The 27133-nt window shown below is 41.2% G+C and overlaps 2 protein-coding genes across 3 annotated transcripts; one reads left to right on the top strand and one right to left on the bottom strand.

Annotated features, from left to right (window-relative positions):
• The first annotated feature begins 12176 nt into the window (after positions 1-12176).
• Positions 12177-17142, top strand: scoca (short coiled-coil protein a). Its single transcript, XM_042432946.1, has 4 exons — positions 12177-12307; positions 13999-14070; positions 14186-14266; positions 15245-17142. Exons 2-4 carry the CDS (start codon positions 14052-14054, stop codon positions 15385-15387), a joined length of 243 nt encoding a protein of 80 aa, XP_042288880.1. The 5' UTR covers positions 12177-12307; positions 13999-14051; the 3' UTR covers positions 15388-17142.
• clgn (calmegin) lies at positions 16145-27067 on the bottom strand. Of its 2 annotated transcripts, none has more exons than XM_042432926.1 (15): positions 26804-27067; positions 23945-24217; positions 23779-23852; positions 23568-23626; positions 23061-23202; positions 22804-22885; positions 22363-22555; positions 22059-22248; positions 21850-21963; positions 21612-21768; positions 21005-21220; positions 20755-20871; positions 20515-20668; positions 20271-20428; positions 16145-18728 (listed from the first exon to the last, which is right to left on the bottom strand). In XM_042432926.1, exons 1-15 carry the CDS (start codon positions 27050-27052, stop codon positions 18654-18656), a joined length of 2253 nt encoding a protein of 750 aa, XP_042288860.1. In that variant the 5' UTR covers positions 27053-27067; the 3' UTR covers positions 16145-18653. The 2 variants fall into 2 exon arrangements, with proteins under 2 accessions (XP_042288860.1, XP_042288867.1); XM_042432933.1 differs by having other exon boundaries at positions 20271-20422.
• Positions 27068-27133: the final 66 nt, after the last annotated feature.

Below are 27133 nucleotides of genomic sequence, written 5' to 3'. Positions count from 1 at the left end.
TTACTCTAGCTAACTAGCTAACAAGTTCGCCAAATCAATGTAAAATGTGATATATCTGTGTTGTGTTCGCAACCTGTTTCCACTGCCCCCAAGTGGCCAAAGAAAGTAGTAATTGCAGGTATAAAGCCTCTATGTGTATAATTTTGATGTGATTATAGCATTCTTCAAATTATGGCATAGGTTGCATGAGTGTCCCTGGTTCAAATCCAGGGGACACTCAAGAGTTTTGAAGTCCTATACATAGAGCTTTAAATCGTGAAGTGAACCACTAACAAGATATTTGAAATGGCTTCAGCATGTCCCTTAAAACCTCTAACTCCATGGCTGGATTTGATGATTTTCAATATGCAAAACTATAAATAAAGCCCCTTCATGTTTAAAAACGCAGGCCAGTTCACTCAAGATCTTGGATTATAATTTAGTTGGCTGCTGTGTACTGCCATTGCCTCGCTTTGAAAAATAGGATATTTTTTGTTGTATGTGTATATACGCTGTTTCTTGTAATAGCGATCTCTGTCAGAGATGCAGGAAATGTCACTTAAGGATTCTTCCAGAGTGTGCATGTATCTCTGTGTACATATGTTGTAGGTGTGCATTTGTTTGTTTGTTTGTATCTAAGTGAACATTCATGTGTGTCAGTTTGTGTGTCTGAGCACATATTTTCTTAAAGAACAGGATGTGTATCCCCTAAAACTCAAAGCTCTTTTAGATAAGTTTATAGACAGATGAGTATCAGTTCAGTCACCCTAGGAGGTAAACTACTATTTGGTTGAAGTCATTCTACACCACGCAGCTAATGAGGGTGGGTGGATAAAGCCTCGGGCCCCTGACTCACAGAGGACCCTAAATGCATCCGTTGTCTATGTGCTGTGTTTAAAAAAAAAACCTTTGTACATTCAAAATGCCAGTTTTTCAAGTTGTGAGATGAACAGCCCTGTTTATGAGCTCAACAACCATGTCTTATTAAGTTTACTCCATGGTTTCCGAGGGAGTTCAATGAGCCAAGATATTATTAAATTGGTTTGATCCTTCTATCAAAGTAAAAATATGTAAATTAAAGTCAGATTAAGGTTTAACATGAGAAATACAGTGAGTGATGTTACAGTGGACGGAGAGATGTTGGTTATTCTGTACAAGGTTTGCTATCAAGCATTCAGGATTTTGCACTGTGTTGCGTGTGTCTCACTTGTACTTACATTAAAAACAAATGTGCATATAGAAGTTTTGTGAATTCTTTCACATCTGAACTTACATTTAAAGTACTGGATGTTATAGATAAAATAGAAGGGGAACTCCACTTTACACATTACAATAAGTTTACCTGTCATGGGGAGTAGTAGCTGTTGTATAATAGCTTCTGTGGCTCTGAAGGAAGCTTTCTAAAGTCTGAGAAAATTACCCTGATGATGTCATCAGGGTAATTTCATTTCAGACTTGGAGACTACAAATTTATAACACAAAACCTTGATACAAACTGGGGAGGTGGAGTTTGAAGGATATCGGCATTTACCAGGCAGGGAAGGTCTAGCAAAATCTCACTATCAAATTGCATTATGGCACGTGTAGGATCCAGGATTATTAGAGGTCGAGATGAACACGATGTCTACACCGAAAGTGTTTCAGAAGCATTTTTCACTCATCTGTGTCACATTCATCTGATGGAACATGTTGATATGTTTCTATTTTAATCAATACAGCCATGCACTGGCTCGTGTTTTTTGCACGTGTAACTGCAACCTGAGGCGTTTTTTTTTGCTAAGTCTATTTTCTTCCATTTTATGCAATTAACTACAATGATTGTGTGTAAAGTCAGGACATCCAGGACACTGTAGCATGGATTTTGGCTGGATTTTGCTCTGTCTGTTCCAAGTCTCCCAACACTAAATTGCTGGAGTACCCCTTTATTATAACTCTGAATTAATGCAATTACATTTGCAAACACTGGCAGTCAAATTTTGACATATTATTTTTCAAAGTAACATAAGACATTTTGCAGGTGCAGTGGTCAGAAAACTGCCAAATTGTTTATTAGGAGTAACAGTTTCATAAATCATGCCAAACATCTGCTAAATACAGACACATTGTACTGACGCTGTGATCATAATTTGATGTTAAGCACAAGAGATATGATGGGAATATATACATATATATTTCTTCATGTTCTATGTATTTTATCATGTAACAACAAAATAATCATTCATGCTAAAGAGTGCGTCCTGGTCTGGCAGACTCTGGAGCAGGTGAGGCTGATAGCAGCTGCAATCCTTCGCCGCTGATGAATCTCTGTCCTGTGGTTTCTGGCAGGCAGCAAGTCAAAAGAAATGGCAGTTCAGAGTGCAGACAACTACTCCACTCGCTCAAGTATTCTTAGTGTGTGTGTGTGTGTGTGTGTGTGTGTGTGTGTGTGTGTGTGTGTGTGTGTGTGTGTGTGTGTGTGTGTTCCCCCCGCAGAGCATGTGTGAGTGGGATGAGATTGAGGCAGGAAGAAAAGAGAGAGGGAGAAGGGGGAGAGGAGAGGAGGGGAGGAGCAGTGGGGGAAACATGTATGGTGGAGATCGTAAACTAACACTGTAGCCTTTCATGGCTGCTTGCAAACCCTGGAGTGGACTTCTACTGGAGCAGGACAGACAGATTTTACTCAAAAATTCACTGAATCTGTGTCATGTAAGTACATAAAAAAACTCAAGTATTTCCTGGAAGGTTTTTGCTCATTCCTTCAGTGAAACACTAAAGAAGAGAGAGAGGATGAGACAAAACACTGATAATCATTCAAATGCCTTGTTTGCTGGCGAGCTGCTGAATATTTTAGAGCAATTCAATTAGTCCATGGATAAAGCTACAAGGCGGGACAAACACACACACAGAGGCAAACACACACAAGCACACACATTTAGCATCACAAATGGACACCGTTTATAATGACTTGTACACACACACACACACACACACACAGGCACATTGAATGGGAAAGCTGATTAGTTCTATTAGTTGGAGGCTGGTGACCCCGTTTGTAGAGTTGCATAGTTTACGGACACATAGTGACATTGTGTGTGTGTGTGTGACAGTAAGCTTCACATACACCTATCATCTTCATCTCCACCTGTTGCAGTCAAGTCTGGAATAAGACCACAGTTCAGGGTGTTATTTCTTAATGGGAATAAAGTCAGAATTAATTTCTGTTGTCGAAAGTCTTACAACTGATTCTTTGTCTTTGTTGAGGTTTCTATCTTTGATGAAAGATTTTCCCAACTTGTTTTTTTTTTCAGATAGAGGGGAATGATTATGGCTTTATTTATTAACAAAGTTAGAAAGGAAAAGTTCAGCATTTTTGGGAAATCTGCTTATACATTTTCTTATCATTTCTAGAGTTAGATGAGAAGATTGATACCACTCGTACAGAAAGTATGTAGCAGGAGCCAGCAGCCGGTAAGCTTAGCTTAGCATAAAGACTGGAAACAGGGGGAAACAGCTAGCCAGGCTCTGTCCAAAGATAACAAAATCTGCCTCCCAGCACCTCTAAAGCTCACTGATTAATATGTCGTATCTCGTTTGTTCAATCCCAACAAAAACAATTTGCCGTTTTTTGTGAGCAGTTTCTGAGCAACCAGCAGAGACTTCAGGAAGTTACTGTGCCTGGCAAAGAAATTAGCACATGACCCCTGTAAAACGGCAATTTGTCATTTTACACTTTTACATTTACGGATTAAACAAATGAGACATAACGTGACATAATATCCAAAGTGTAAATGTCTTGGACTTTCCATCCATCTCACAATTGTATTAAATATCAACTTTACAGGTAAAATGTCAAAATCAGCCAATGGATTTTCTTTTTCAAGCCATACTGCTTGTAAGCAAAAAGGGGTTAAAGGTCAGATCTCAATGTTTACGTTGAACTGTGACTCTGCAGGCTAAAATTACACACAATTAAAACTTCTAACTTGTACACCTTCTGCACCTTGAGGTTTATTTACACCATATAAGTGTGTGTGTAAACTATGTGTTACATGTAAGTGAAAATTGATGACTTTTCTCGTTCTATCCTCAAAAGATTTTCCTAATTACTGTAAAAATATGAGCACACAGCAGTTTGTTTTGAAAATGTCATAAGCATGAAAAGTAGGTGAACAACTGACTCAACAAATGAATGAATGGAGGACCAAAAAATGTATTAGTTATACTTTTAGGACCCTTACAGAGACGTTCATACTTTTCATTGTAGAGATCAGAGGTCACGACACGGGTGAAACAGCCTGTTTAGTTCTTTACTGACACTGTGTCCCAATTCACACTGCAGAGTTATTCTAAGTTGGTTTGGAGTATGAAGTGTGTTGACTCTTGGAACGGGACAAAAGCAGCATGCAGACTAAATTAACTTCATTCTGACAACTGCTCCTTGCTAAGTTTAACTGGCTTTGTAAAGCTGCAGTTTGATTGATGTCAGTATACACACATCTTGTATGAATACTATAAATATCAGTATAAAGTACAGTGTTGGTATGTAGTTTGGGATTGGGGGTTATGTTCATGTTGCCATCGAGATCAAAAGAGCAAATCTAGTGAGGAGTAGAGATGAATGTAAGTGAATGATGAGATGTTCAAGTCAGAAGACCATTTGAGACATTTACTTTAACTTCAGTCACACAAGTTAAGATTCTTCTTATCAAACTGTCTAAACTCACAGGATTTGTTCTCCTGCTCATTCATCAGTCCCGCCAGGATTTTGGACATTTTCTCTTGAAAGATTAATGCAGCAAACTTGTCTTTTTTCATTACATTTTTTGCTTATTCCCAGAATAAAAACAACTAGAATATATTTTAAAGAATATGATTATTTTCAACAACCACCCATCTCTTTACAGCTGTTCTCAACTTAAAAAACTAAAATCTCAAAATCAACCAGTGGATTTTCTCTTTCCAACCATGTTGCCGTTATGTGCATCTCATCAGACACTGCAAAACTTGAAATCAATATCTCAATTTTTGGGTAGAGATGGAATTGTGCATGAGTGAAAGATTATATACATTTACATTAAAACATCTACATCTCCAACTGGTGGTTCAATTTACACAACGTGTGTGTGTGTGGTTGGGGGAGGGAGGATGGGGGTAACTGCATTGCAACTTGATTGTGTTTAGAGAATATTGGATGACAACAGTGCTGCTGAATTTAGCTTCCACACTGCAGATATTCACTGTAGGACTCATTCATAGACATGCTCACACACACACACGCACACACACACTGAGGACGCCGCATAGGGGGACACAAACATGCTGATGTGCTCACTACCGTAGTATCCGGGAGATGGACAGATGGACGAGCGCTCTTTTACAGCCTCTTCTCCTCCCTGTGTGCGAGTGTGTATGCATGCATGTGTGTGTGTGTGTGTTTGTGTGTATGTGGTATGCATAACACTGGCAGAGCATTGGTGCCAAAGTGGGCATCTGGTCTGTGGACTATCACAGGGGAGAGAGAGAGAGGAGCGGAGAGAACAGTCACACCAATACACACACCCTCCTCTCTCTCTCTGTCTCTCTCTCTCTCTCTCTCTCTCTCTAAAGCTGTGGAGGCTAAAGATGACACACAACACAGATCACACTCTGTTTCTACTATGTTGCACCGCAGGAACAATTTAATAAAAAACAAAAAAGAAGAGAAAGAACACACTGTTTGTACATTTTGACCAAATAAACAGTTGTGCATTTAATATACAAATAGAAAGGAAAGCAGACAGAAGACACACACACACACACACACACTGGGGCCAGAATAAAGGTCACACACACTTCGTCTCTCAGTGGCTTCATTTTTTGCCAGAAACAAGCTGTGGTGTGTTTGTGTGTGTATGTGAGTGTGTGTGAGTGTGTGTGTGTGTGTGTGTGTGTGGTGTGTATTTCAGTGGACTGCTTCCAGGTTGTGTAGGGGTCAAACTGTGACACCTGAAGTACCGCAGGTGTTAGAGTCTCACAATGGCCATGAGCACGCCACTAAACATTACATACACACACACATCGCCACACATCACCTGTGTAAGAAATATTCAGATCCTTTACTTAAGTAAAAGTACAATACAGAAATGTAAAAATACTCTTATCACAAGTAAAAATCCCACATGAAAAATCCTACTTACATATGTAAGTATTAGCAGCAAAATGTACTTTAAGTATCAGTATTAAGTACTCATTTCATCCCTCTGACTGATATATTATTATATATGACATCATTAGATTATTAATACTGAAGCATCAGTGTTAGAGCAGCATGTTACTGTTGTAGCTGCTGGAGGTGGAGCTAGTTTCAACTACTTTATATACAGTTAGCTAGTTTAGTCCAGTGGTTCCCAACATAGGAGTCGGGGCCCTCCAAAGGATCACCAGATAAATCTGAGGGGTCGTGGGATGATTAATGGGCTGTTAACAACTCATAGACATCTGAAATGTGACCCCGACTACACGCTGCTTTTTGTAAGACGTCAAAAGCCAAAAAGGTTGGAAACCACTGGTTTCATCTTTAACAATGTGTTTATTTTAAAAGCTTGTTATATTATCCATTGTGTCAAATCTTCATCTGAAAGTAACTAAAGCTGTAAAATAAATGTAGTGGAGTAGAAAGTACAATATTTCCCTCTGAAATGTAGTGGAGTGAAACTCTAAATGATGAAACATCATCCTCTACAAGCCTGTGAACTTTGGACCCTAAACCTTTGCTCTCTACTCGCCTCTGAGTGATAATCGAGTGTTTTGGGTGGAACCACAGTTCTAGTGTCACCAGCCATGTTTTTTTGGCCGTGTCATTTTTATACTGTCTGAGTGATAAAGCTGATCTGTGATCAGCTGCAAGGCTCAGAGGGAGCTGATCTGGCAGCAGTCTGAAGGTAAGGTTTGGATTATCAGCAAACTGTTGCGTGTTAATGGCTATCCCTTCCCCCTGAAATTGTTCCCATAAATGTCAGTTTCCTCCCAGCTTCATGGGGAAGGTGAGTCACCCACACATCATGTGAACACACACAGACATGCACAAAGAAATATAAGTAAAAACACACTCAAATATGATTGTCTTAATGGTAAAATGACTCACTAAATCACCAACAAATTTGAGCATGAACAGATATACACACAAACACATGAATACAGACACTCAACACACACACACACACACACACACACACACACACACACACACACACACACACACACACACACACACAAACACACACACACGCACACTCACACACACATATACAGAAAACACATTGTCTTACAGGCAACAAAACAAAACCACACACTGCTGTAATTCATACTATCTGCACAGTAAGTAAGTAGTTATTTTCAGCTGGCTAGACTTATACCTGACTTGACTTGGCTGCTAGAGTGTTGTTTTGTTCTTTGTATTATTATGTTATATTATTACATATTATTTTGAACCCTTCCCAATATTATTAGCACATAATGCTAAAGCAGCATTTCATTAGTAGGTTGCCGGGCGTATACAATGCAGGACTCGGACACTGGAGACTGGATTTCACATCCTGACTCTTACATGTGGTTAGTTTAAGGAAACAAAAGCACTTTGGTTATAGCTAGAAAAAGTTTTTCAAGTATTTATTCATAAACCAAAGTATTGGACAAATTTAAAATATAAATATATAATATATATAAAAATATAATTTCTAGTAGAAAGGGCTGGATTTACTATTACTGCTTCCAAAGTTGACACTGAACTTTCATGGTCAATTTATGAGCTGTTTTTGTGCTTTGTGATGGGACCTATTTCTTCTTTCTTCTATGGTACAACTATAAGACAGTTGCTGCGTGATATAATGAAGATAACCAAGGAAGTACCTCTAAAATAGGTCTAAGTCTAAGTAAGACTACATCTTAATTACTAAATCATTTTTTTCATAATCAAGCTGCCAGCGTCAGTGGTTTAATTTCAGCATACAGTGTGTGTGTGTGTGTGTGTGAGTGTGTGTGTGTGTGTGTGTGTGTGTGTGTGTGTGTCACTGCAGGCTGCTAGAAGCCGGATCTTGATGGAGTCTCTGTTGCTGCACTGATCTGCAGTGTTCAACATTAACCACCAGAGTGCAGGCTGCACCCACAGACCATTTGCACTGTGCTCTACATTTTTCTATTTTATTTCAAGTTATCTCTACTTATATAAACAATTCTTCTGTTTGTAACCTTGAGTTAATTTGACCTTTTCTTATTTGTATATTTGACTACAATGTTATAATGTGACATGTTCTGTTTACACATTTCTTTATTCTAGTATATACATTTTTTGTTTTTATTTCACACTTGCTTTTCTAATGTAAATGTATGTTTCCCATAAATAATAAAGCCCCTTTGAATCAAACTGAATTGAATCTAATGAAGCTAGTCTCCCATTCATGTCCTCTTCAGGCATTTTAGGTCACCACTGTATACAAGGCTTTGGTTTAAACTGGTTAAAATACACCAATTCTCATGACAAATTACTCAGATCCATGTTGTTCTGGGTTACAAATTTGCAAATTTATGAGAAAAGATGTAAGAAAAATGCAGGAACATTTGAGTGTACTCATGTGCCCTCATTAACAACACACACTTACTTTTCAGGTTAATGTGTGACCAGGTGTGTGTATGTTTGTGTGTGTGTGTGTGCACATGTGGTCTTTATGGCTCCCTTTCACATGAGGTTACTGGACCTCAAAGTTTGACCCACGATCGTTTTCCTGCGAGGGCTGTCTGTGTCATGTTTTGGTCCAGTTGTTGCCATGGTGACCCATTCCCATGACAACCCTGTAACCTGAGCCGCCAGTCAGGTTGAGCAGGTAACCGTGACGATGTGAATGATTCAAGCAGCAGGTGTGTGTGGAGGCAGGGCCAAAGGACAAGAAGAGAGAAAGAGTGAAGAAATAAGAGCAAAGTTGAAGAAAGAAAGAGACAAACGCTGGATGGCTCAGACACTAATGATTGACACTGTGAGATAAAAACAAAAAAAAAAGAAAGCAAGCTGGAGGAAGAAAAGGAAAGTCGGGCGATGGAGGCCGAGGTGGACGAGGATGATGGGACGTTCACTAACATCTCTCTGACAGACGACACAGGTAAAGCCTCAAGGGACACATCAGCCCTTTGATTTCTTTTTTTATGTGAACACAACAAAAGGCGGCAGAGTTTCATATGATCTGGAGCTTAAAATTAAGAGTTCCTTTTCTTAAATTCTTCTCAATATGTAAGTCTAAATCAAACCTGAACACATGTATACACTGTTCAAAGTTCAAATTTATCACTGCATTATTTTTTGCAGGAAATGTCAGTGCATGTGGCAGACCGTTAAAGTGACTGAACAAAGGGCAATGAGGCAGAAAGTAACAGCTTGTAAAACCAGAGCGGCTGGGACATGACTGAGGTGTGGCTCCCTACAAAGCTGCATTGCTTTGTTTTGATCTATACTACACAAAGACATGTGTGACTTATTTACTATATCTGCAATTAAGCTGCATTTATACCTCTTCCTAAGAAAACATATACTCTCCAGCTTTTTCTCACAATTGCAGCAGAGTATATAAAGTAGACGTAATGATAATCAATCTGCAAGCTATTAACTGAGGATGCACAGAGAAACATTTGTAAGCATTGAAGAAGTTTTCAGACCAAGTAAGACCAGAATCATGAGCGTAATCAACATTTGCAGGAGGAATTGTGCATCTAGACTTCCTTTCCTTTCTATAGTCAAAGTTGTGCACCTTCAGTTTTATCAGTTTGTATAGGAAAAAAGAGCAAAATCTGTCAGATTTGACCTGGAGTTTAAGTGTAATCCCACCACTGTGCCGTCAAAGACATATCAAGCTACTTCGCTGCGTGGTCCAACAGCATTTTTCGTTGTCTAAAAGACTTTAACAGCAACACATGTATCAGTCTACATAAATCTGTTGGGAGGCCTGAAAGAAAAATGTGCTTTTGGGCCCCTGTTGAACCCCCACCTCCTGCTGCCTTGTGTATGTAGGCTGTCGCCTCCAAGTTCCCATTAAGACCAGAGCACACAGCAGATTACACATGACAGTTAAATCATATGCCTGAAGATCCAGAAACAAATGGTGGAAGAATACTGCCAGGTTTTCTGCGTGTCAGTTAGTTTGTCGTTTCATTTGATTATACACAAATGTATACACCATGTGAGCGCAACATAAACTAAGATAATTCAAGTGTTAACGCTGGTCAGATGATGACCCGAACATGTGGAAGTCTGTTGTTGATAAGTGATCTTTTGCGTCCTTGAGAGCCTAGAAGCTGTTAGAAACACTGGAGAGTATCAGGAGAAGAGTTTTAAGTTGAAAACACACAAAAAACTAGAAAATTAGTCTTGCAAAGGCTCGACAGGCATTTGCTCAGAACACGTGTCGTTTCAATGTAAACTATGCAAGACATGATGAGAGCTCTGTCTTTCGTTCATCAAAAGCTAACCCTTCGTACACCAACACTGGACATCCACACACTGACTGGGTCATTATTTCACTTTGCTTCCAATTTTCAAAGAATAAGTGTGGTTGTTGTTGTTGTTGTGGAAATGTCAAGTTATCTCTCAAACTATCCATCAAAATTAGTAATGTTCAATTTAAAGTGAGACTATGTAACTTTTTAAAGAAGAAAAAATACATTACAGTGAATTTCATAAGCAATAAAAAATAAAACAATTTTACACATTTAGGAGTTTTGCCTCTGCAGCCGTACTTGCTCTGGTATGACCAGTAGCTTGTGGCAGCTAATGTTTGGCAAGCTTTAGATAGATATTGTTGTGTAACTGACCTTAATGTTTCAGCTTCCTGACTCTCTACAGTATTTTCAGCCTTTATCATAAACCCAGAATGTGTTGATTCCCATTAATTGTGAAAAGTTACATAGTGACGCTTTAAATAACTGTTCACAACTGAGTGTGGAAGTTGATTCTTGACTTTGGACATAGTAAAATAATCTTAACTCAAGTCCAACTGCTAGCATTTTCCAGAGCTTTCAATTGCTTCTCATGGTCTTCATCAATTCTAAGTTGACAATGTCACAATGGTAACTTTATTAATGGACGGTTGAAAGTTAACGTAAAGATTATTTTGTCAAACTGTTTACAAGCAACGGCTCTCTGATTAGTCTGACTTCTTGCGGCTCTGGTTCCAACGATTGTCATGATGCTTCTCTAAACTAAATGGTGAAAACTGAGCTGGTGAGACGTAGTCTGGACACTATACAAACCCAGGACTGAGTGCTCAAATCCTTTTTTCCCAGCCTCACAAATCTTGACTTGGAGATTGATTACAGCTTGGATTTATCATGTGTTCAATCATAGCTTTGTCATTGATATATTGTCATTCATAAAAGTCAGAAAGTACATCCTTAGAAATGGATGACTGGATGCGACAGATTGGGGGTTCAATGTCTGGGCACTTTCAGTCAGTGATAACTCACAGGGTTTGGGAAACACACACACACACACACCCAGCAAGAAAACAAACGAGAGATGAGAGTGAGAAAAAGATGGAGGGAGAGTAGACTGGTCATAGAAGGCTATTGGCTGAAGCAGCAGCGTCCCCGGGGTTTGGTTTGGCCAACAAGCAGCAGCATATGGGCTGCAAGGATACCACACACAGACATGTATATGCAGTATATTAATGTTCACACCGGCCGGAGACCTCTCCATGCATGCATAAACACAGATGGACAGACAGAGAGCTAGATGCACAAAAACAAACACACACAAAGGTCTGGTGGGAACGACATTGCTGGTCAGGTTTTCATTGCCAACTGTGCTATGACGGTCTGCTTATGTGTGTGATTTGCTACCAGGGGGAACGACTGAACGCCTGAGCATCTGTTAGTACTGCAGCAAGTGTGTGTGTGTGTGTATGTGTGTGTGTGTACCGGGTCTTCATCATGTTGTGGGGACTTGCCTCCCTTATGGGGACAAAAAAGCAAGTCCCATTAACGTGAATCATTCATTTTAAGGTGAAAACTCGGTTTAAAGTTAAGGTTAGTTTAGGGTTATGTTAAGGTTAGGATAAGTCTCCAGGAAATGAATGTAAATCAATGTAATGTCCTCTGAAGTGATGGAAACACGACTGTGTGTGTGTGTGTGTGTGCGTCTGTGTCTGTGTGCTTGTGCTCCCCCTGTCGGTCGGCGTGGTCACGTACACACAGTGAGCTCGTGATGACGTTGATGGGTGAAGTACAGCCACCACCACCTTCATCATCATCATCATCATCATCACAGAGCCTCTGTGTGTGTTTACAGTGAGACTCTCCGCTTAACGGAGGACACATTTTCTTGCTTTGGGTGAGTTTGAGCACTGACACATGTGGGCTGTTGTGTTATCGTGAAGAATCAGAGTCGCTAGATGTTCGGCAGCCTTTACAATTCAGTTGGAAGCTCAAGCTAGCGAGCAGCAGCAGTTAGCCTGTAATATTAGCAGCACTCAGTCTGTCCGGCGACACACTTTAAAATTAATTAATGCTGAAAATGAGACCAGCTAACCGGACTATTGAGTTTCAGTTGCTTTTGTGGAGAGACCAGCTGTTAACCTCCCAGTTGCTGTTGAAGCAGTTCGCGTTAACATGTATGTTGCAGCTCCGTTGGCGTAGTTAGCGAATTAGCTTTGTGGCTAACATAGCTAACGCGTCCATTATCGGACACGTCCCCGAGTGGTCTGCTTGCGCCGATTTTACCGGTAAACTTCTCTGACAGCCTTCACATTAAGCAACCTGCTGCATTATAGTGGGTGTAACAATTATTTGGATGTTCAGTAGCGACACATACAAGTTTTCGGACTCAGTTATGAAGTGGACATGATCTCTGTTTACGGACATTTGAGACACAGCTCTGTTTAGCCATGCTAGTAAAGTAGCTGCAATGGTTTGGTTTCCTGGTGTTGAAGACAGAAATGCAAGATGTCCTATCTACGAAAGACGAAATGACGAACAATGATGGGCCAGAATAAAAATAGTTGGACCTTAAACACCCTCAAACAAGGTGTCTTGTCCGATAATACAACCGATGCTCTAACCGTGAGATTTGGTGCGCTGACTTAGCACATCAGTCCGATTTTTTTTTTTACTGTGCGCTGCTGTTGTGTATTTGTGGCTGTGTTGGCAAAAATCACGAGATTCTTTGAAAGTAGACAGACCCAATAAAGTTTCTTATTTAAAGAATGTAAAGAGCTGTTGCGGGTTAGCAGCAGCAGCCAGGGTGCGGTGTCTGCTCCCACCCAGCTCAGTCAAGTTAATCACCATCATAACGAAGGGACAACACACCTGAACCTCTTAGCTGATAAAACATGATCTGACGTTGACTGGCACTATACATTACATATACACTTAGGGCTGCGCAATATATCGATAATATATCAATATCGTGAAATGAGACTCGATATCATCTTAGATTTTGGATATCTTAATATCATGATTTAGCATAAGTGTTGCTTTTTCCTGGTTGTAAAGGCTGCATTACAGTAAAGTGATGTCATTTTCTGAACTTACCAGACTGTTCTAGCTGCTCTATTATTTGCCTTTATCCACTTATATCCACATTACTGATGATTATTTATCAAACATATCATTGTGTAAATATTTCTTGTAAGGTCAAAAAATATTGTGATATTTGATTTTGTCCATATCGTCCAGACCTAGTTACACTGACATGAGGATAGTGTCTTAAGAGGGAGAAATAAGATCACTAAAAACAATTTAAATCTGAACTAAAGGCCACCTTGTTCACCTGGCATGTTTTGCAACATTTTATTTATAACATCTTTATGTATTAAATACCAGGAAGACAGTAATGTTTGGTCATTCTGTTGAAATTAATGAACACGTTTGGATTCATTATATGCTGCACACTGCACACATAGAGCTCTAGTATCTGCTCTTCTGTTTATGATCAGAACCATATATAATACCAGGAATCAGGGTCACTGTCATGTTATAACATGATACTGGCAGATGTCACCAGTGTCTCTCGTTCTTTTTCAGTGGACGGTGGATCTGCAGCCCTGTATACTAAACAGGAGAACGAGCTCTTCATCATGAACTGCGACATAGACGGTACGTCTGCTCATGTGTGACACTGTCAAAGAATTTGTGTTGCATCATGAAATAATGATTACACAATGTGTTGCAGTTGTGTGTAAATAGAGTCGCTGTTTTTTGTCAATTTCAGGAGACATGGAGAACCAGGTGGAGATGGAGGAGAAGACGAGGTTAATAAATCAGGTCTTGGAACTCCAGCACACCCTGGAAGGTAACACATACAACACTCTCACGCACAACTCATCTTCTTTACTGTTGGTGAGATAAGTTAAATAAGACATTTTCTTTTCACGTGTCATTTCTATCAGCTACACGTGTATTTTGTGATCTGGATGGTGAAGCAGTGCGAACCTTTCCATCGTCACTCCATCACAAAGTGAATGAAATAATGAAAAGTATATATTGAATACTCAAGGCTCATTTCTCTCTCCGTCTCTCCTTCACACACTCCAATATCCGCACATAAACCCAAGGCTTTGTTTTAGGCTGTGGCTGGCAGATTTTGGGCATTACATGTGATAATAATCTAAAGCATGAAAATCCCACATATTTTTTAGATGGAAAAAAAAAATCACTAAAACCGATGAGTGAAGTCAGATTTCTATGTGTAAAAGGTGCTATGAGTTACATTTAGTTACATTTAAGGCCTATCTATCATGTTGATTGTCTTTTATACTTTAAAAAACCTTTACTAAACACATTTTCTTTAAGAGTTTGAAACACAGATGTAAACAATGCAGGTTTCAGTCAGCCAGTGGAATATTGCACAAGAGACAAAAAAGGAGCCTGCTGATCACAACATTGCTCAGTAGCGCTACTAGTGGTCAAAATCTCCTCATGATAAACTCACTCTATCTTAATGATGTAATAAACTTGAGTGAAGCATTCAGTTGTTTATTGGGTAAATATTTTCAGTCACATTTAGCAGTGTGAGAAGAAAACAGACTGAGCTTCACAAGTGGCTGCTCACTTGCTGATTTTCTGCTGTTTTCCTTCTGCAGAGCTTATGTCGTTGTTTAGAAACTTGAAGTCTTTTATCACCTAGTCTTCAGTTTCTCAAAGATTTAGCAGTCACATTGTTAAATAAAAGCCAGAGGTGGAGGATTAAACCTAAGACATGACGAGTGGATATGATTGGTTTATTCAGCTGTGTTTTAGCTTTCCTTTCTCTTTTTTTTTTTTGCTCCAGATCTGTCAGCGCGGGTGGATGCAGTCAAAGAGGAGAACCTGAAGTTAAAGTCGGAGAACCAGGTCCTCGGCCAGTACATCGAGAACCTCATGTCAGCTTCCAGCGTCTTCCAGACCACCGACACCAAGAGCAAAAGGAAGTGAGGTTCCCTCAGGAAGAACCTGTAGTCCCAGGCCAGCAGCTGGGAGGGGAGATGCAGCGCACAGACGTGGAGAGGGGTTTGTTTTCTCAGCAGACTTGGGGTGTTTTCTGTAACCATTTGCACTCACATATCTGAGTCAAAACTAACAATTTAATCAAAAGCATAAACTGACTTTGACACTCAGAAATAGCTGATTAATGTAACGTTAGTCTGGCCCCAGGTCTGTTTTACAGCAGCTTCCTCTCCACACTACAGACGAGGTAGACATCACCCTTTAACCACTCACACTAAAACATAACCAGAATATGTAAATGAAGTGGTTAGGGGTCATTTGTACCTTGAGTCTCTTCTTAACGCTCGGTCAAAATAGAATCTGTAAAATAACTTCTTAGCTATTGTTTTACCTGCTTGGTTTTCTGTTTGAGGACAGTTCAGATTTTCTGTGGTTCTCCCGACCTCCTGACTCAGTGTTCCCGACTCAAACTCCAACCACCTGACATGCAAGTGGGCCAAAACAAACCATAATATATATATTATGTAATATTTCAAATACTGTTTAACTGTGAACCTCATTTTCAACACTGGTTTATTATTTATTTTTTGTAAAGTATTTTGTACGTCAGCTGGATCTGAGTTTTTTGGTCTTGGATGTCATCATGTGTCAAACAGCATGACTGTATCCCTTCACCTTTAAAGCTGGCAAACAGTATTACTGAAAATGGAAAAAAAAATGTATTTGAATGGCATGTATGGGTGTCTTTTTGTTGGACAGGTTTGCATATCTAATGAAATGTTATTAAATCAATAATACTGTATAAAGCTGCTGAGAACTTTTTAACAACAGTAGGTGGATACTAGATGCATTCAAGTACCATTGAGAGCTCAGCAACTATAGAAGTAAAAGCACAGAGAAACTACGAGTTGTGTCGACTAGAAGTTTAGATCTTAATTAACATCAGTGATGTTTTTATTGCTGACACAAGATTTTCTTTCTGTACTTAAAAGTATTTGTAATCATTTAAATGTATGAAGTCACAAATGAGTATTGTGGCCCAAAGCATAATTGAACACAACGACAGAGGAAACGGTGGGGTCATAAACGCAGCTCAGGTCTTTCCTGGTTGAATTGCAGGACGACAGACAAACACTGCATATTGCTTTTGGTGTCCTCATCCTGTAACAACCATGAGGGGGGGAGGGGGCTGAGCGGGCTAAAGAAGACAGACGAGGGAAGAATAAGACGCTCTCCCCTTTAACTGCAAGAACAAAAGCAGTTAAGAGGCCTTGAGTGCTATTGATCCACTCTGCCAGGCCTTCGCTACATCGCCTGCCAGAGGATGGTATGACCGTAAAATGTGCTCTACAGCAGAACGGAGGGTGTGTCCTCTAAGACCGCTGCTGCCTCAGAGAGAGGGAAAAAGAAAACAAGAAAATTTAAATTTGGAAAACGGTTTTATTCCCTTTAAAGTATCCAGTTGATGTCTGGAAAGTAGTAATTCATGTATAAACATTGAGTGACTTTGGTGCTGTTTAAAAAGGGAGGAATTGCTTATATTACAGGAGGCTATAAACACTGTATATGCTGTAATTTAATGGCGTTATTTTGATATTTTTAACAGTTGTACAGTATTTCATTAATTTCTGGCATGCTGTCTATGCCCAACCTACACACACCCTGGTACCATCTTGTCCTGTGTGTAGACACCCTGCACCTTTTGCTTTTAAATGTTTTTGTTTTAATAAAAACCTAATATCACTCTTTTCTCTGGGTCATTTTTCACCTATACAACCTAAACATGAGCATATCTGCATGGAGATTCTTCACAAAATGAGAAAAATGTGCCTTTGATCAGATGTCTGACAACAGTTTTTGTATTAAATAGTTTTATTTTCAAGAGCAATGTACAATTTGCAAACAAATGTAAACAGGGATATCTGCCAGCATCTGGCAAGAACGTGAACTACAAAAGCTTGAGACAATAATAATAATTAAAAAAAAAACAAAAACAAATAAATTAGCATCAACATTTTCCCCAGGCAACAATCTAGGGTCAGAACTCCAGCTAGTCTAGATATTTTGGGAAAGCACTGCTGTGTACTGACTGAGACATGTCCAGCTGTTTTGCTGCAGAAACCCACGTTTATTGTGTCTAACTGACAAATGATGGCCAAGGCGTTCAAAGTCAGTGCTTTGATCATAAACTTTACTCAGGTAAAACATTTCAAAACGGACCTAGGCTCAGAGTAAGCATATCATATTTGAGAAAACTGCTTCAAGTCACCCAAAACACTGCATTATTAAATCTTAATTCATACTGGCATAAAACAGATTTGAAACAAAACCAATAAATATGGTTATCAGTGCTAATCCTCAATCCTTAAATTGCTATAACTTAGTAAAAAACACACAGAAAAGTAACTAATACTCCTTACAAACTACCTAAAATCTAAACAGAACATCCATTTTTTTTAAAGAGGTAATCTTTTAAACCTAAGCTGAGGCGACTTTTCCCGCTGAAATGTCCCGACACGGCAGTAACATCTCACACAGCCTTTCCTCACAGCCTGGCATCCTCTCCTCCTGGCCTGTTCTTGAAACCCCAACAACTTCAAACAAGGAAGGAACTTTGTCAAACCGTGTCCTCGAACATGTTCTTTAAAACAAAGGACACAAGAATAAAGTCTAACTTCTGAGATGGAGCCCCTATGATATGCTGAAGTGGTATGAACGAGCGGAGTCGACAGCAGCGCAGACGCTCTCTGCTGCCTTCGCTCTCGGGAGACAGACTGACTGGTAGATCTACGATGGCGTATATTCAGAGAGAAGACTTGACAGCACAGACGGGGCGAACAGGAACAGAGGTGGAAGAGGCGGGGCTTTTCAGGCTGACAGGTATTTTGACAGCAATGGATAAGAGAGGGGAAAGAAGGATGCTTGAAAGCTGAGGATAAAGGAGGGAAAACAGCTAAATGCACAAAATCTCCAGGGGATTCATCTGACGGGTGAATGAACAGAGACGAGATGAGGGAGAAAGGAATGATACAGGAAGTGGTCGGGGGGAAGACTGCGGACCTGTGATGGGTGTAGCCGAGGGATGGAGGGAGACGTGTGGTGGGGCAGCCGGGGTGACTGCAGGCCACCAGGTGGTTTGGAGGAAACACATGCTGTTCTGCTCAGAGAGAGAGAGGGGGGAGCAGCAGAGACGGCCCTTCCACCTCCTCCCCGTCGGGGGAGAATGGAGACAGTAGGCGTGGGGGATCACCTCTTCAGTCTTTCCGTACCCTCCTCTTTCTCACGGCTTGTTTGTGGCTCTCTTCGGCGACGTCTCCTCCCTCCTTCGGCTGCAAAGCGGAACACAAGAGAAGAAGAGTGAAATTTAACGGTGGAAACATAAAACATCACTCTTGTGTTTAACACCATCACCAACATGTTTACAAAAGTGTCAACAGGTCAACCCCAGGTTGGAGGGTGTCTGGAAATTTCATCAAATCAAATTTTATTTTTTAAAATACTTTTTCACCATAATTTAAAGTGTAAGGACTGAAAATGAAAACAAGAAGAAGAAGAAGAGGTGCATTTCTCACTAGTACAAGGACACACAGTGTCAGAGACATCAAGTAGTCTAAACAGAAGGCAGTCTGCAGGCCGCAAGAGACGGGCTAAACTTGAATGTTTGAATAAAAATGAATGTACAATGTACAGTTGGTATGTTATTTATAAATACATGAGTTGCTTAAAACAGTACACCAAACAGCAGCATGTAAACAGCTCTTAATGAACAGAATGTATTCATTAAACCTGCATCAACTGATATTTTGGCCACTTGGGGGCAGCGGAAACAAGCTGTAAACACAACATTGACCTACCTTCCTCGTTAGCAGGCAGTTGCTTATTTACACAACCAGTAGAAAAGCAGCATTAGCATCCATTTGGAGTCGTGTTTATATCCACCTGATGAATGTACGTCAAAAATTCTCCACCAAACCCCTGAGGGAAATATCAGGCTTTTTAGCTGCTAAATGCTCCACTGTGTTCACCAGCTAGTCGCTAACTTTGTCTGCTGTTTGTTGCTGGGCAGGTCGGGTACAGGGGGTTTATCAAGAGATTTTTTTTGCTGGAAATGATGTTGATGAGAGCAGTGATAGTGCGGGCCGGAAAACCGAAACCATTTAATGAGGCTAAAACGATATGTAGAGCTGAGAGGAACTGCATAGTCGGGTGATCATTTTCTGTGGGTTTGTCATTTGATCCATTGTGTGCAGCTTTAAAGTCTTGCATTTAAATAATCTGAATATATTTTAAGAGCCTGCAGAGACCCTGTCATTAGGTTACATGAGGCAAACAGTACTTTTAAGTTCCTTCTAACAAGACAGTATGACGCAAACACATAAATCATGATAAACGTTGGGAAACTAAATACAAAAACATTCAATTTAAACCCAGAGCTTAGAAGCTAAGACCTCAGCATGAGAACAAACTGCAACCCTACCATGCAATTTAAAACAGGTGTGGCTGACTTTTTCCTTTCTTAATCAGGTATAAAGATTTTTATTTTCACTTAAGTTTCAGTAAACATATCAGTTGTCTTATTTTATAATCCAGTTTGTATCTATGAACTATGGCATGAACAAAAAATGGAAAAAGAATCAGAGTTTCTGCCTTCAATAAAAAGATTCTATTAATGTTATTTGATTTAACAATGAAGCTACAATGTGTCTAAACAGTGGAACTGTGTAAAGATTAAGGTAAAGTGAAGCGAGGAGAAAGTGGGTGGTGAAATCTGAGGATCTGGTTCCAGGTATTAAATCCCAGAGTGAGCAGGAGCCTCACATATCTCCAGACACCATCAGCTCATGCTGCTGTGCAGATTAAGTGCCACCAACCTCATCTTCTAATGTTCTCTCAGGAGCTTTGCTCTCCTCCTCTTCTTCCTCCTCCTCTTCCTCGTCTTCTTCTTCATCGTCATCATCTCCCCCTAGATTGTCTCCTCCTGCATCAACACCATTGTCGTCCTCCTCCTCCTCCTCAGCTTCCTCTGTTGCTTTTTAGAGAGGGAGAGTATCAGAAACAGCGCAACACTAAAAAGTACAACAGAAGTGTGTGTTGTCCTGCGTTTGACCTTCTAACCTGCAGCTGGTGCGCCTTCTGTAGCCTCAGCTGCTTTGTCTTCCTTATCTGCTGCTGCCTCCTCTTCTTCTTCCTCCTCCTCCTCCTCCTCTTCCTCCTCTTCTACATCGGCCCGGGGCAGATCCACCTTCTTGTAAACGTAGTCATCGGATTTCTGGGGCACAAATGTGGAGATGGGGGTTTAGAGGGGTTGCTGGGACGTGGTCAGAAACATAGAATAAAAAAGGAGGTTTGTGGTACCTTTGGCCAGCAGAAAAGCACAGCCAGTCCTACGGGCAGGCCTACTGTCAGTATGTAGATCACCCAGAGCCACGGTCGTTCCTCTGCTGCCAACATCAGCTGAGCAAAAATCCCCGGCTGGTGGAGTGAAGGACAAGAGACGCAGTGAGCATTGTCTAACAACTGAGGTAAATTATGCACATAGTGTTCATGTAAATGTGTGTGAAGGTGTTGTTTTATGTTCTTGTTGCCCTCACACGACATCACTGACCTCGTTGGCGCTGGCCACCAGTTTCTTCAGCCCCCAGCTGTCAGAGGCCCAGCGGTCGGCCACCTCCTTGTGAGAGGTGATAATGAAGTTGTCGAAGTAGATATCTGAGGTCATGGACCACAATTCCAAGCCCACGGCCTTGAACGGGGTCATCCTGAACGGCTGCAGGTCCTCAAAATAGTCAGGATTATCGATCTTACGCGGCTTCCAGACTCCCTTGGGAGAAGACAAAGAATGTGGGGGCAAAGTGATTAGAGGGAAGAAATCACGAGAGAGTTTCAGCTGCAGAAAAGCAGAAAACATCTTCAACAGGACACGTCACACAGCGTGTCACACGGTGAGTAAGCAGTGTTTTGGCTGAGTCATGTAGTGTGCACATGATCTTTTATACCAAAAAACAAGAATCTAAGAGTTACAGATACATCAAATATCAAAGTGTGTCAAAACAGACACCACAGCTCAAAATAACCACAAAGTGAAATAGAGAAGAACAGAAAACCCTCAAGTCCAATACTACTACTGCAGGTTTGCTATTAATAAGGATATTTTTCTATTTGTTTTTTTCCTGGATCCTTGTGGTAAAGTAAAACCTTTGAGCAGCTGTTACCTGGTAGTTGGGGTTGTCCACCAGAGGAGCTTTCCACTTGCCCTTGTACTGAGGGTTGTTGATCATGGGTCGCTTCCACTCCCCACAGCCAGGGGCCGTCTCACAGGCTGGGTTAGGAATCTGTGGGGCCTCCCATTCTCCGTCCATCTCCTCGTCCCTGCACACAGAGGAGAGCTGTCAGGCTGGATCATTCCTTGGTATAAATAACAATTCAAAGACTGCTTGTGTATTTGTTTACCAGTCTTCTGGTTTTTCTGCGTTTGGGTCAGGCACAAACTCTGCTTCGTCATCCAGCCAGCCATCTGGCTTCAACGCATCGGGATCCTCAATCTTTGCAGATGCATCTTCATCCCTGAGACACACACATTCAGGTGTCTTATTAATGTCTAGGTCAAATCTAAATCACACTTGCAACAAAATCTAGAAAAGTATGAAGTTTGTAGTCACCAGTCGTCAGGCTTGACAGCCTCGGGGTCAGGAATCTTGGCCCTCTCATCCCAGTCCTCCGGCTTGGAGTCATTTGGGTCATCTATCTCTTTGGGCGGGTTGACTGGTGGCACCATGTCATGCAGAAGGCTGCCACGGCTCACGCTGGACTGGTCGATGAACATCTCGTAGCTGTTGTCTGGGTTCAGCACTGAAGATTGAAATTAAAATTTATCACACTTCAATGAGGCATGTTTTGAGTAAAAACAATCACTATTAGACACAAACACACACAACATTCTCTCTTTCTAAACTGTCTCTGTACCCAAAGTATAAAGGTGAGTCTTTTTGTCGGTGTAGAACTTCTTGAGGTCCACGTCGGCCCTCTTTGCATGTTTCTCTTCCGTATCTTTGTTCAGAGGATTCAGGTGGCGGAAGATGAAGTGCAGCTTATAGTCCTCGCCACACTTGTCAGGTCCAAACATGATGGTGTAGGGTGTACGGTCGTGGAATTGTTCCTACAGGGCAGAACAACTCAGAGTAAATCTGACGTTTGTTTAGCTCTAATCCACACAAGCTGTTTACATTTCTACCAGACAAACACAGGTAGTCTCTGTGTAGACGGATGAGTAGTCGTGGGTTCTGTTTATGTCGATACTAATTCAGATAATGCACTGTATGCACTTGCTCTGATGTAAGCTATGCACAAGTAAAATTCCATTTTGCACCCGATAATTGACAGTAGGAGGGCAACATGTATACCCACCAGAGTGAGATCATCAGTGTCTGAAAGCAGTTTGATATAAGCTCCACCACAGTCGATACCATCCTGGAAATTTACCTCATACCTAGAATGGAAATACAACACAAACATGAAGATGCAACTGTTGATCATATTATTTTCAACAGTTTTGTTGCCTGTATGATAAAAGAAAACATACATCCACTAACCAGAGCAGCTGTTGGAAAAAAAATCAATTTGTATGAACACTTACAGGAGAGATTGTGTGTGTGTGAACTTACTGTACAACCAGAGGTTCATCCTGGAAGACAAAAGGTTTGTCCAGCAGGGCGGCGATGGCGTGGTGTTTGGCCCTGGACTTGAGCACCAGGCCCTGGTCTCCTGGAACCTTGTTCTCCTTCAGCTGCTCCACAGCCCACTTCCCTGCGATTAAACACACAAATAACAGCCATGAAGTCATATTTTCATGGTTAGAGCTATCATTCCTATGGGTTATGATAATATTTTACCTAGCAGCTGAATAGTTAGCTTGAAACAGCTTTAGTATTATCAAATAGGCATCACAAACACTGTCAACGTGTCTCAAGCTGAAGCGCTGTGACTGCATATCTCAGCGATCATACTGCCAAGTAAAATGTTGTCATAACTAATGACACTGGTGGCCAAATAAAGAATGCACAAATAAAAGCCAGGTTGTAAATATCTTGCTTTGAGCTTATGGGCATCATGTAAGAGATAAATTCCTCACACACATCTGTATCAGCAGATGTGGGGTAAAAGCTACAAACCATCATATTTGGCGATTTCATCATCTGCGTCCCCCTTCACTGTCTTGGACAGCTGCCATCTGTGGAGATCAACATGACAGAACGCTCAGCTTCCACATGACAAAAGTTGCACACAAACAATCACATCACAGCCACTGATTCTGTAAGTTTATCCTGCTCACTCGATACTGTTGGAGAGTCATGTATCTCAGCAAGCACCTCATCATCGTACCTGTCCAGCGATCCATCATCAAACGTCTCTGAAAAGTAGACATCTCCGGTGGGAACAGGAGTCTTGTATGTTACCTGGGGAATGAAAACATGAGATGCATTTAAATCTACATATTATATTCAAATCCCACTTTTGACCTTTACTTGACCTATGACTCATTCCTGACCTGGAAGGACACATTTGCATCAGTTCCAGCATTTCCGCTGGCCGTGCCCGTGCCGTCTGTCTCATCAGAATGCTCTTCATCCATCACTGTTGCATCCTCCTCCTCCTCCTCCTCCTCTTCTGCCATCAGAACCTTCATTTCCTCCTCGTCTAAGCCCATATCTTCATCCAGATCTGACACGTCCACCTCCGACTGCTTCTCCTGGGCAGCTACCGCTGCCACAGCCAGGGACAGGAGCAGCACGCGCCACACCCAACCCCTGTCCAACTTCATCTGTAGAGGGGGAGGCGAAAGCAGGAGGGTGAATGGTGTGTGAGATAAGAGAGTCAGGGATGAGCGTGGTGTGAGCAGAGCAGAGGACGAGGGTGTGGTGTGGGAGGACGAGGGAGGGGAGGGGGATGGGAACAAGAGGCAGGTGTGAGTGAGATAGATGTTATTTATGGAAAGCAACGTGTGTGTGTGTGTGTGTGTGGTGGTGGTGGGGGGGCGTCAATGATATAAATAGATACACAAGTGCATAAAAGGGACGAGAGATTGAGGGTAACAGAAAAAAAACAGAAGAGATGAAGGTCACATTAGTACAGAGTGCTACTTGAGATGGGACCTGCGTTATCAAATCACATCCTTATCTCACATTTTTCACACTATTTCCTTCTATAAAAAAAAAAGTCTGCCCCCTCTTTGCTATAAAGCATTCCCACCAGATAAACACACTGAGACAGACTCCCTCTGATGCCAGAAGCATCATGCCTCCAAAATCTAAAGCATACAACTAGCCGCTTTAGAGCCTTTTTTTCTCAAACATCTTTATTAATCCTAATTTATAGCAGTACATGCACAGGATTACAATCTTGGTGCGTGTCCTAATATGCTTTTGAAACCCTAAAAAGATAATCAGCTGGATAACGGTACAATTCAGAGATCGGTTACACCAAACAACAGCCTCAATGACCTCCTATTGATCAGGCCACATCAGCTCACTCTTCTTCAAAGCAGCAGGAAATGAAAAGCACGACTGGAGACGGCACAGCGGCACGCTTCCCTTAATTCCTAATCAACTTTAACTCCCATAGTGCTGCTCTTCTATTTGCTAACATCAGCGTGCAGGAGGATCAAAAGGATTCATGATGAACATAAGGGAGAGATTAAGAGCCGTGTTAGCTTTAAGATGTTGTTGCTCTATTTATTTGTATTAATTTGTTTGCATCTTTGGTCTGAATGCAACAATTTGTAAGAAATATGAGCTATGTAGCATGCAAGAAGAAAATGGATTCTGTTATGAGAATATACAAAACATGTATATAATAAAAAAACTCAGAAGCTTGATGCAGTTGTTCAAATCAACATGTCTCAGAAGTGGGAACAACACACTCCGTAATTCGACTGAGCAGCATCTTTTGGCCGAACAGAATGCAGTCAAGACATTATGTGGTCACATTCACAGCAGCAGAAGCATTGAGGGCCTTCAATGAATTGGCTTCTTGACATTAAAAAGAATGAGTCAGAGCTGATTCTCAACCATCCACATCAGGAGTCGAAGCCGAACAGACTGTTCTTTATTTGTGTCCATAAAAGAACTAACTCTTGACAAATGTTTAAACCACTCTGACGTGATCAGCCTTTAACCTTTACTTTAACTTCAGAGAAAAGGCCGTTGCCTTATGCGGTGTGCCCATCATGACAGCCTCAACAGAAGAATGAACTGTTTGAGGTGCACACTGTCTCAGCTGAGCACATCATACCCAGCAGCCTTCCTGTTCTACTGTACAATTTCATGTCTATAAAGCCTTCGAGAGATGGTGAATGAGTCAAGGGTTACAACTCTGTAGAGGGGATGGAGGCGGAAAAAGGTTAATTCATCCATTTCAGATAAACTGGAGCTAAAAATCAATATCGCTCTGACATAATTATTAGGAGGTTGGCCTTTCAGTGAGTCAGCTTTAGGCTATTCCTTCATGAAACCGACATCACAGCTTAGCCTGGCATCTGACTATACAAAGACAGCAAATCAACAACAGAAATGTGGAGCAGTACTCTCAGCAACCAGATAAAAACCTGAGTAAACTAAAAAGAACTGCAGTGGCATCTTAATAATATTTTCCTGTTGTCAATAAATAAAGGTAAAGTCTCCCTTTGATGAATTAAGCTAGTTGTGACTGATGTTCAACCAGGTTTCAGTTGCCACTGGCTTTAACTACACATCTCAACCCATCATCATTATCAGCCTAGTGTAGGTAAAAGGTGACTGTAGTTTCTTTAAAACACAATTTCACATCGTATCTATGTTTTGTGGATGCCATAGCCAGTACCATTTCCCGTTGAGCTTAACTTCTTAATGGTAAATATAATTGTCATGTTCTCCCAGCAGCAGAGTGCATCCAGAGCTCTTTAACACTGACACAGTTATGGTCCAGGTGTACTGAGATAGCAGCCCTGACCAGCCTCTGGTTAACATTTAGCAGTGCCAACAAGCTCTTATTTCATTTTCATCTGTCTGCCTGAAACGCTCAGCAGTCCAAAGAGCTGGAGAATACAAAGAAGAGGGTCCCAGGACAGGGCTGTGGAACTAACATGGCTGCCTCTGGACCCTGCAGATGAATATGCTCCGCTAAGCTAACCGTTAGCTGGCTGCTGAACCAATCACAAACAGCCAACGTGAGCAATAACATAAGCTTAGCTAGTAAACTAATGGGCTTATACAAGGGACCTGCTAATTAAACACGTCCTGGCATTGAAAATACAAACTGCAGCTATTAATTTTAAAACACAGGGTGACCGAAAATGTCTCGACTGCATAGCAACGGTTAGCTCGCTGCATTCGCGGCGGTGGAGGATGAATGAGCGCAAGTACAAACACACCTTGCGCAGAGAAAATCCTCGATAGAAGCTCCTTCTCCGCAGTGAAAAAAAAACACAGAGGGTTTTTCTTGCGTTTGACCCACTAAGAGTATCTCCGAGGCCTGTTGTTGCAATTGGAAAAAAACGCGGTTGACAGTTGGAGATGGTGGATGGTGGATGACAGCTCGGCCCGGGATAACGGAGCGCGGCTGATGAGAGCCAGAGAGAGTCCTGAAGCGTACATGCGCACTGCGAGCAGATGCGAGGCATGAATGGTGCCTTCACGAGCTTACCGATACAGCAGGAAATGTGAGCGAAAAGCCAGAGCGACGCGAAATACAGAGGTGTCAG

Source organism: Thunnus maccoyii, chromosome 2 (genome assembly GCF_910596095.1).
Source record: "Thunnus maccoyii chromosome 2, fThuMac1.1, whole genome shotgun sequence".
NCBI classification, from domain to species: domain Eukaryota; kingdom Metazoa; phylum Chordata; class Actinopteri; order Scombriformes; family Scombridae; genus Thunnus; species Thunnus maccoyii.
Note: the sequence above shows the minus strand (reverse complement) of the source record. Positions and strands in the feature narration are given on the sequence as shown.

Excerpts from the sequence above, each read along its gene's own strand:
- scoca (XM_042432946.1), top strand. Across the intron at positions 14,267-15,244 it reads ACTCCAGCACACCCTGGAAG|ATCTGTCAGCGCGGGTGGAT; the intron begins GTAACACATACA and ends TTTTTGCTCCAG.
- clgn (XM_042432926.1), bottom strand. The coding sequence starts at position 27,052 with ATGCCTCGCATCTGCTCGCAGTGCGCATGTACGCTTCAGGACTCTCTC. Across the intron at positions 23,627-23,778 it reads GATGATGGATCGCTGGACAG|ATGGCAGCTGTCCAAGACAG; the intron begins GTACGATGATGA and ends TGATCTCCACAG. Across the intron at positions 22,556-22,803 it reads ACACTGATGATCTCACTCTG|GAACAATTCCACGACCGTAC; the intron begins GTGGGTATACAT and ends TCTGCCCTGTAG.